The 10,372-nt window shown below is 44.3% G+C and overlaps 2 protein-coding genes across 2 annotated transcripts; one reads left to right on the top strand and one right to left on the bottom strand.

The window, feature by feature from the left end:
* Positions 1–200: 200 nt before the first annotated feature.
* On the bottom strand, positions 201–1,852 carry LOC310863834 (E3 ubiquitin-protein ligase TRIM35-like). Its single transcript, XM_083772332.1, has one exon. The coding sequence runs from the start codon at positions 1,766–1,768 to the stop codon at positions 287–289; it is 1,482 nt and encodes a 493-aa protein (XP_083628458.1). The 5' UTR covers positions 1,769–1,852; the 3' UTR covers positions 201–286.
* A 5,305-nt stretch (positions 1,853–7,157) lies between these two features.
* On the top strand, positions 7,158–9,176 carry LOC310863835 (E3 ubiquitin-protein ligase TRIM35-like). Its single transcript, XM_083772333.1, has one exon. The coding sequence runs from the start codon at positions 7,205–7,207 to the stop codon at positions 8,675–8,677; it is 1,473 nt and encodes a 490-aa protein (XP_083628459.1). The 5' UTR covers positions 7,158–7,204; the 3' UTR covers positions 8,678–9,176.
* Positions 9,177–10,372: the final 1,196 nt, after the last annotated feature.

Here is a 10,372-nt window from a genome sequence, read left to right as displayed (position 1 = left end):
AGTGAGAATAAGTCAGCATTGCTGTCAATGTTGTCGGACTGGTGAACAAAAGAAAGGGCCTGGAAAATTAATTTTGTTCCCACGTCTGGGGCATTGCTTTTTCGATGCATTTGTGGACTTTGACTTCACAACTCACAACATGTATATAAATGTGAATTACAAAAAAATGAAATCTGCTTATACAATTCTTGAAAACACAATGAATGTCTCTCTCAAACTGCCATTCATATAACATACGAGACAAGTAATGACCCTGAATTTCTTAAGGCAACGGAGACAGGACGGTCTAACTGCATTGTTCCACAGTTACACTAATCTTACCCGGTAATATACTCACAGGGTAAGTACCATTATCACCAATACTGAAAATGTACGGAAATAGTGTATCAGTGAAGGTGTGCGTGAAGGTGTGTATGTGTGCGTTAGCAGCATCGGGGTCAGAGAAGGACAGCGTTCCTCCATCACAGTCCAGCTGGACTCTGATCCTCTGAGGTTCCGTCTCCAATGGGAGGACCTGTATGCCGGTGAGTGACCCTGGTACTACAGACTCTGCCGTGTAGATCCCATCCTCTAGCCTTATTCTCCAATGATTACCCTTTCGGTCTCCCTTCCTCTGGTACGACTCTGCTAACAAACCCACTTCCCAGTCCGTGCTGTCGCCAACCTCGATGTCCCAGCTGTGAGTGCCAGAGTCAAAGCCCTCGGAACCCAGGACGATGGGCATCTGGTCAAACCGCTCTATGTTGTCGGGAAGCGCAGACCCGGAGGGCCAATAGTCTGTGTACGGGTATGTGCAGTATCCGGGACGGCACAGATCGTCAGACAGGCTGTATCCTGTATAGGCAGTGTTGGGGTCCAGAATGACAGGAAAGTAGGAGATGTTGTCCTTCATCTTGTCCCAGACTCTGAAGGCCAGGTTGCCCAGGTGTTTGGCCACGTCTATCAGTGGTCCGGAGACCACCGGCTGTGGGTCCTGCGGTGTGAACCGCAGGACTCTTTCCATTGTGGTCTTGTAGTTCTGCAGGAATGAGACGGGTTCGGCTCTAAGCTCCTCCTCTATGGATCTGATGTTGCTTGAAAGGTCTCTTATGTCTCTGTTCAGACCCTCAATCTTCTCCTTAATCATCTGATTAATCTGGTGCTCTTCCTCCCTCAGTTCAGTGATCCTGGCCTCCTCTTCACGATCTAGAAACTTATGAAGCTTCTTAAACCCTTTGTTAATGCGCGTCTCTGTGAGCCAGGCCTGGTGCTTAACGTGTTCTGCTGTTCGGTCACTTCTCTTTTGTACTTTAAGAAAGACCTCCAGTTTCTCCAGTAAAGGCTTCAGTGATTTCCGGACTTCCTCCTTGTGATCCAGAGCAGCTTCATCGACGGGTCTGAAGCTGTGCTTGGCGTGTTTTTCTGAATGCAGACACACGACACACACCGGCTGTTGACACCCCAGACAGAACAGTTTGAGTCTCTCGGCGTGCAGACCGCAGAGATCCTCGGACCCCGATGAAGATCTCGGTCGTTTTGAAGCTCTCTGATGTCTCTCCTGTACGAAGGCCTCACACAGGTTCTTCAGAGCCAGGTTACGGGGTAGATGTTCCGCCAAATGTATGTCCTTACAAACTGGACATTCCTTTATACGCTTCTCTCTCCACCATTGCTGCAAACAAGCTGTACAGAAGCTGTGGCTACAGGACAGTAACACGGGATCTTTAAAGATGTCATGACACACGGGACAGGAAAAGTCATTTTCTGGAAGAGACGATGCGGAAGCCATTTTTGTCTCTGAGTGAAGTTACAACTACAATGTCAGTGGTGGCAATTCTTCTTCCCCTAGATTAGAATGTTGTGTTGTTGGTCAAATCTTATCGTCTCAGATGAGTCTGGCCGGGGGCGGAGCTTTGACACACCACCACAGAAGACCTGTACACACACACACACACACACACACACACACACACACACACACACACACACACACACACACACACACACACACACACACACACACACACACACACACAAGATTAAGACACTTCATTTACATAATAAGAAGAATGCTATTGAGGTGAAAGCATTGGGTGAAAGTCAACACTGCATGGTCATTGATGTTGATGTATCTAAATGTATAACTATTCCTAAACCTAACCTCAGACCATCTGAGGAAAAGAGGTAGATAATAAAAACAAAAAGGTAAGAGAGCAGAGTGGGTTGTTTTGTAATGTTATACATGATTGGCTGGCTGCCAAAATGTGCTTTGCTCACATTCTGAGGATCTTAATTGGTACACATAATACTGGACCTGCACAAAAAGCACACTCTAGTGGAGTCAGGAGGGATAATTCCCATGATGCAACCAACCTTTTGATGTGAGTCTGAACTCTGAATGCCTACTAAAGACAACTAATGAGATGAATGTTTGTCCAACTCTCTCTCTCTCACACACACACACACACACACACACACACACACACACACACACACACACACACACACACACACACACACACACACACACACACACACACACACACACACACACACACACACACACACACAAAGGGGGGCTGACGTGGGGAGAGAATTCGGATGTTTACAATGGTCTAACTATTTTACCACGTAGATTGATTGATTGATTGAAATATTTATTAACAGTTTGTAGAATTTACAGTACATTTTAAGCACAAACTCAATACAAAGACTGTCAACTGTGAGTGGACGACCCAATTAAGCATTACACTTGTTTACAACAGGGTCCACATTGTTCAATTCATCAAAACATTTAAAGACATACAAACATTTAGAGACATACAAATAGACATTTCTATGTAGCTAAATTCATCATATGGGAAGCAAAAAAGGGAAAAGATACAATATGCAGTGAGGGAAAATGGGGTGGGGGGGGGGTGGGGGGGATTCAGATTTTACAGAGGCCAGTTTCGAATTGCAGCCATCCGTAGGTGCCCTTTGAGAGCGGTTTTGAAGGAGTCAAGGGATTCACATGTCTTAATGACTGTTGGTAGGGCGTTCCACATTTTGGTGGCATAGGAGCGAAAAGAATTTAGTCCCTTGTTTGTGCCGAATCTGGGTTGTACATGGTTTGTTGCACTCCCTCTGGTGTTGTGGGTGTGGACTTCGTTTACATTAAGGAAGTATTTAGACAGGTACATGGGTATCTTGGTGGTGTATCGAATCTTGTGGACCAGACCCATTGCAAGATGCTGTACTCTGTCGACGACCCTAAGCCATCCCAGCCTGTCAAAGTGGGCAGGGGTGAGGTGGGTTCGGGGGGTGAGGCCAAGTAGGAGCCTGACCAGTTTGTTTTGGGAGGTCTGGAGCCTTGTTTTAAGGGCCTTTGAGGTGCTGTGGTACCAAGAGGTGGATGCATAGTCAAAGAAACCTTGTACGAGGGCTCCTGTTAAGGTCTTCAAGGTGTTTTTGCTGACCAGTGAGGAGATCCTGTAAAGGAATCTTGTTCTTTGATTGACTTTTTTGATTACGTTGGTGGCCATCTTATCACCGGAAAGATTGGCCTCCAGGATGGAACCTAGGTAGGTAATTTGATCTTTTCGTGTGATAATATTGTCACCCACTCTAACCAAGAAGCCATCTGCCTTGCTGAGATTACTATTTGATCCGAAGAGGATGGATTCAGTTTTTCCCAGGTGTAAGGATAGTTTGTTATCAGCGAGCCAGGTGCAGATTCTACCGAGTTCAGAGCTGAGGGTCTTTTCAACCTGCAGTTTGTTCCTGTCCGAGACCAGCAGTGCTGAGTCATCTGCGAACAGGAACAAGTTGCAGTCACAAGCTGAAGTCATGTCATTAACATATATTAGGAACAGTAAAGGCCCTAGTATGCTTCCAGCACCGCAGCGCCCACACACTACAGGCTACAAGCACACACAAGGACAAACTACAGTGTAGTACTTTACAAGTGAAGTCATGCTCATTGCTCTTTGCATTTGCACAGTGGCAGCAAGGAAACAAACCTACCCTTTTTGTTCTGCTGTTTCACGAGTCACGACCGTATGTCGGATGTCCAGTGTAGCATGATGTTTAGACTGTATGTCGGATGTCCAGTGTAGCATGATGTTTAGACCGTATGTCGGATGTCCAGTGTAGCATGATGTTTAGACCGTATGTCGGATGTCCAGTGTAGCATGATGTTTAGACCGTATGTCGGATGTCCAGTGTAGCAGGATGTTTAGACCGTATGTCGGATGTCCAGTGTAGCAGGATGTGAAATCTGTTGCTCTGTGTTGACCTGCTACTGTCTGCCTGGGTCTAGACCGGAGGGGAACCATGTCGACCACAGAGCAATGGATCGAGCAAGGCGCAACAGAACAGAGCAACAGATTTCACATCATGCTACACGGTGTTTTTTTCAGTGGTTTTCAACCAGTGGTCCGGGGACCACCGTCCCGCTCGAGGGGGTTCCAGGTGGTCCCCAGCTAAATTGAGAGTTGGTAACCAAATGGACCCTTAAATATATCTTCATTCAAGAGTTACATTATTGTTAAACATCGGCATTACTTAATCATTTACAAGAAGTCTACACAATTAAATGAGAGAATGTAGAAGAATTGTTATGGTTTGAAACAAAATATTCTTTAGTTTTGGGTCTGTGGCTCAAATGCAGAATAAATAACGTGCCTCGAGGCTCGATTATCCTCGATATGAAAAGCGTTGAAAGCCACTTTAATACTTGAAGTGTTGAATATGTAATGTGTTGTCTCTAATGCGTTTGTGGTCTAATGCACCCTCTAGTGGAAGAAGGCGGTATCTTAATCAGTCAAGATACATTTTTTTGATTGATTCATTGATTGATTATTTGACAGTTTGCAGAATTACAGTACATTTCAAGCACAAACTCAATACAAAGATTGTTAACTGTGAGTGGACGACCCAATTAAGCATTACACTTAATTGTTTACAAGAGGGTCCACCGTCCATGTTCAATTCATCAAAAACATTTAGAGACGTACAAATAGACACTTCTATATAGTAAAAGAACAGAACAGGAATTCATCATAAAGGAGGGAAAAAGGGAAAAGAAACATATACAGTGATCTGATCGTAATCATAAACACAAATTGAACAAACTTAACACCAGGAGCCAATATGTGTTGCATTTCATTTCAGAAGTACAGTTTGTGTTCGCTGTCCCGCTGGAGATAAGACATGAATTTAACGACCACCAACTGTGATTGTTTTGATGAATTGAACAAGGTGGACCCTCTTGTAAACAAGTGTAACAGTCTTTGTATTGAGTTGTGCTAGAAATGTACTGTACTTCTGCAAACTGTTGTGTTGATAGTACATATTTCAATCAATCAAAAACCAACGTGTTCAGAAACATCAGTTTACCTGTCTGTGTGTCTGTCTGTGACTGTCTGTCTGTCTGTTCTGTTGCGCCTTGCTCGATCCATTGCTCTGTGGTCGACATGGTTCCCCTCCGGTCTAGACCCAGGCAGACAGTAGCAGGTCAACACAGAGCAACAGATTTCACATCCTGCTACACTGGACATCCGACATACGGTCTAAACATCCTGCAACACTGGACATCCGACATACGGTCTAAACATCATGCTACACTGGACATCCGACATACGGTCTAAACATCATGCTACACTGGACATCCGACACACGGTCTAAACATCATGCTACACTGGACATCCGACACACGGTCTAAACATCATGCTACACTGGACATCCGACACACGGTCTAAACATCATGCTACACTGGACATCCGACATACGGTCTAAACATCATGCTACACTGGACATCCGACATACGGTCGTGACTCGTGAAACAGCAGAACAAAAAGGGGTAAAGGTTTGTTTCCTTGCTGCCACTGTGCAAATGCAAAGAGCAGTGAGCATGACTTCACTTGTAAAGTACTAGACTGTAGTTTGTCCATGTGTGTGCTTGTAGTCTGTAGTGTGTGCGGCGCTACGTGGTAAAATAGTTAGACCATTGTAAACATCCGAATTCTCTCCCCACGTCAGCCCCCTTGCTATTATGAATACGTGTGTGTGTGTGTGTGTGTGTGTGTGTGTGTGTGTGTGTGTGTGTGTGTGTGTGTGTGTGAGAGAGTGTGAGTGAAAGAGAGAGAGAAAGTTGGACAAACGATTCATCTCATTAGTTGTCTTTAGTAAGGCATTTCAGACTCGACATCAAAAGGTTGGTTGCATCATGGGAATTATCCCTCCTGACTCCACTAGAGTGTGCTTTTTGTGCAGGTCCAGTATTATATGTGTGTGACGGTTGTGTACCCGTCCCGTCATGAAAGACACACACAGATGCACTGGGTTGGATGTTTAGGCTCTTTACTGAAGTAGCTCTGCAAATGAGTGGTTTCAGACACAGAACATAAGGGTTTAGCTCCTCCGCTGATATTGACGTCACAGCAGAGAGCTAGTCAGACTGTCTATAGTACAGAACATCTTAATAATACTTTTCTTAGAGCAGCTCCAGACAAGACACACTTACCACAGCAGAGAGCTAGTCAGACTGTGGGGAACTTCCGTTTCCGGTCACCTTTATAGACTACCAGTAGGGGGCGCTAAACAACCACTCACGCAGGAGGATAAACTATACACACACGTCTTAGCAGGAATTTCACTACAATAACCAGAGTATTTCTTATACCCGTTACATGTGTACCAATTAAGATCCTCAGAATGTGAGCAAAGCACATTTTGGCAGCCAGCCAATCATGTATATAACATTACAAAACAACCCACTCTGCTCTCTTACTTTTAGTTTTTATTATCTACCTCTTTTCCTCAGATGGTCTGAGGTTAGGTTTAGGAATATTTCTACATTTAGATACATCAACATCAATGACCATGCAGTGTTGACTTTCACCCAATGCTTTCACCTCAATAGCATTCTTATTATTATGTAAATGAAGTGTTTTAATCCTGTGTGTGTGTGTGTGTGTGTGTGTGTGTGTGTGTGTGTGTGTGTGTGTGTGTGTGTGTGTGTGTGTGTGTGTGTGTGTGTGTGTGTGTGTGTGTGTACATTTTGCAACAGGTCTGTAGTGGCGTGTCAAAGCTCCGCCCCCGGCCAGACTCATCTGAGACGATAAGATTTGACCAAAGACAAAGCTTGATCAAACACAACATTCTAATCTAGGGGAAGAAGAATTGCCGTCCACCACTGACATTGTAGTTTCACTGACATTGTAGTTTCACTCAAGAGACAAAAATGGCCTCCATGTCGTCTCTTCCAGAAAAGGACTTTTCCTGTCCCGTGTGTCATGACATCTTTAAAGATCCCGTGTTACTGTCCTGTAGCCACAGCTTCTGTACAGCTTGTTTGCAGCAATGGTGGAGAGAGAAGCGTATAAAGGAATGTCCAGTTTGTAAGGACATACATTTGGCGGAACATCTACCCCGTAACCTGGCTCTGAAGAACCTGTGTGAGGCCTTCGTACAGGAGAGACATCAGAGAGCTTCAAAACGACCGAGATCTTCGTCGGGGTCCGAGGATCTCTGCAGTCTGCACGCCGAGAGACTCAAACTGTTCTGTCTGGGGTGTCAACAGCCGGTGTGTGTCGTGTGTCTGCATTCAGAAAAACACGCCAAGCACAGCTTCAAACCCGTCGATGAAGCTGCTCTGGATCACAAGGAGGAAGTCCGGAAATCACTGAAGCCTTTACTGGAGAAACTGGAGGTCTTCAATGAAGTAAAAAGGAAAAGTAACCTAACAGCAGCACACGTTGAGCACCAGGCCTGGCTCACAGAGACGCGCATTAACAAAGGGTTTAAGAAGCTTCATCAGTTTCTACATGATGAAGAGGAGGCCAGGATCACTGAACTGAGGGAGGAAGAGCACCAGATTAATCAGATGATTAAGGAGAAGATTGAGGGTCTGAACAGAGACATAAGAGACCTTTCAAGCAACATCAGATCCATAGAGGAGGAGCTTAGAGCCGAACCCGTCTCATTCCTGCAGAACTACAAGACCACAATGGAAAGAGTCCTGCGGTTCACACCGCAGAACCCACAGCCGGTGGTCTCCGGACCACTGATAGACGTGGCCAAACACCTGGGCAACCTGGCCTTCAGAGTCTGGGACAAGATGAAGGACAACATCTCCTACTTTCCTGTCATTCTGGACCCCAACACTGCCTATCCAGGATACACCCTGTCTGACGATCTGTCCAGTCCCGGATACTGCACAGACTATCCGGGGTCTCACACTAGTCAGCTTCCCGACAACACAGAGAGGTTTGACCAGATGCCCATCGTCCTGGGTTCCGAGGGCTTTGACTCTGGCACTCACAGCTGGGACATCGAAGTTGTGGACCGCACGGACTGGGAAGTGGGTTTGTTAGCAGAGTCGTACCAGAGCAGGAAGGGAGACCGAAAGGGTAATCATTGGACAATAACGCTAAGGGACGGGATCTACACGGCAGAGTCTGTAGTACCAGGGTCACTCACCGGCATACAGGTCCTCCCATTGGAGACGAAACCTCAGAGGATCAGAGTCCAGCTGGACTGTGATGGAGGAACGCTGTCCTTCTCTGACCCCGATGCTGCTAACGCACACATACACACCTTCACGCACACCTTCACCGAGACACTATTTCCGTACATTTCCGATATTGATGATGATACTTACCCTGTGAGGATATTACCGGGGAAGATTAGTGTAACTGTGGAACAATGCAGTTAGACCGTACTGTCTCCGTTGCCTTAAGACATTCAGGGTCATTACTTGTCTTGTATGTTTGAGAGTCATTATTGTGTTTTCAAAATGAATATCAAGAATTGTATAAGCAGATTTTCTTTTTTTGTAATTCACATTTATATACATGTGCATAAATAAAATGCAGGATATTTTGCAGAGAACTTTTAACTCAAAGTCCACAAGGGCATAATTGTCTATTGCAAAAATGCATCGAAAAAGCAATGCCCCAGACGTGGGAACAAAATTAATTTTCCAGGACCTTTTCTTTTTTTTGTTCGCCAGTCCAGATGGCCTACAGTTACACCCACAGCACATTGTGACATTGACAGCAATGCTGACTTATTCTCACTGGCTTGTTTATTCTGTGAATTTAGTTAATCAATATTATGTCAGTCTGTTATATCGTTGGTGAGCAGGATTTGTGAGTTCAATATGAATTTGACCACATAGAGTTCAGTGAGTCAAATCATAATAAAGACAAATACCGGCACACTTCAATGTTTTATCATACATTTTGTAATTTACTGTCCAGGTCAACAGACCTGTGTGTGTGAAGGGGCCCCCAGGGGCCCCCACTCTATCCATTATATAATGTTGGCTATTAAATTGACCTGAGATCAGATTCTAAAAATGTCTTCTACATCCTGATAGTTTTCTGAAAAAGCTATGTTTCTATGTCAGTGTTTCTTTGATTTTTCAAAAATAGACCTATGAGCTTGTAGATCTGCTATTTTTCAATAGCTAAAGCATAACATAATGCTAACACCAAAAGGGGTTCCCACCCCAAAATGGGTTAACAAAATAGCAGATACAAGCTGCTGTTTTTGAAAAGATTTGAAAAAAAGATATTGAAAATGTTTGGAACATTTTGAATCAGTTTGAATTTGGTTTCACACATTTGGTTTCACATCAATCACTCTTCTGGGGGTCCCTGCCAAAATATAGTTCCAGACGGCCATTTTGGGGGTCCTTGACATGACAATGTTGAATAACTACTGAATTAACTTGAAGCTATAAGACGATGGGTGAAGTGGTCTTTATTCTTTGGCTATGTTTTGACCCTCGCATCATTCAAACATTCAACTAATTAAAACGGGCTCTAACATGGAATAGTACTAGTCTACTCTACATCCTCTGTATGCATCCACTCCAGTGGTGAAAGTAACAAAGTAAATGCACTCAAGTACTCTATACTTAAGTCTAATTTTGAGGTATTTTTACTTTCCAGTTTTCAGTACTTTTACTTCTACTGCACCACATCTCAGAGGAAAAACATTGTGGGCTACTTTTATTTATTTGAAAACGTTAGTTAGCCTACAGTATTATTACAAAACGTTATACTTATACATTGAACCAGTGGTTCTCAAAGTGGCGTCTGGGGACCCCTAGGGGTCCTTTAGACTTAGAGTTCCAGGGGGTCCCCAGTTAAATTACTGATAATTAGGAACCAAATGGACCCTTTTATAGGTCTGTATACGCTCTCAGAGTAACATTAACTTTGATTTTTACAATAGGTATACATTGGGGTCCCAAAGAGAGATAGAAATGCCATTATATGGGAGACCGTAGCCTAATTCAGGTCAAACCTGGGGTCCTTGAAATTAAACTGGTGGTTGTATTTGTTTTCTAATAGGGGTCCGCAAGCTAATGACTGTCAATGTGGGGGGGGGGTCCTTGATA

The sequence above is a fragment of the Protomyctophum parallelum genome (assembly GCF_964188405.1).
Source record: "Protomyctophum parallelum genome assembly, chromosome: 8".
NCBI classification, from domain to species: Eukaryota; Metazoa; Chordata; class Actinopteri; order Myctophiformes; family Myctophidae; genus Protomyctophum; species Protomyctophum parallelum.
Note: the sequence above shows the minus strand (reverse complement) of the source record. Positions and strands in the feature narration are given on the sequence as shown.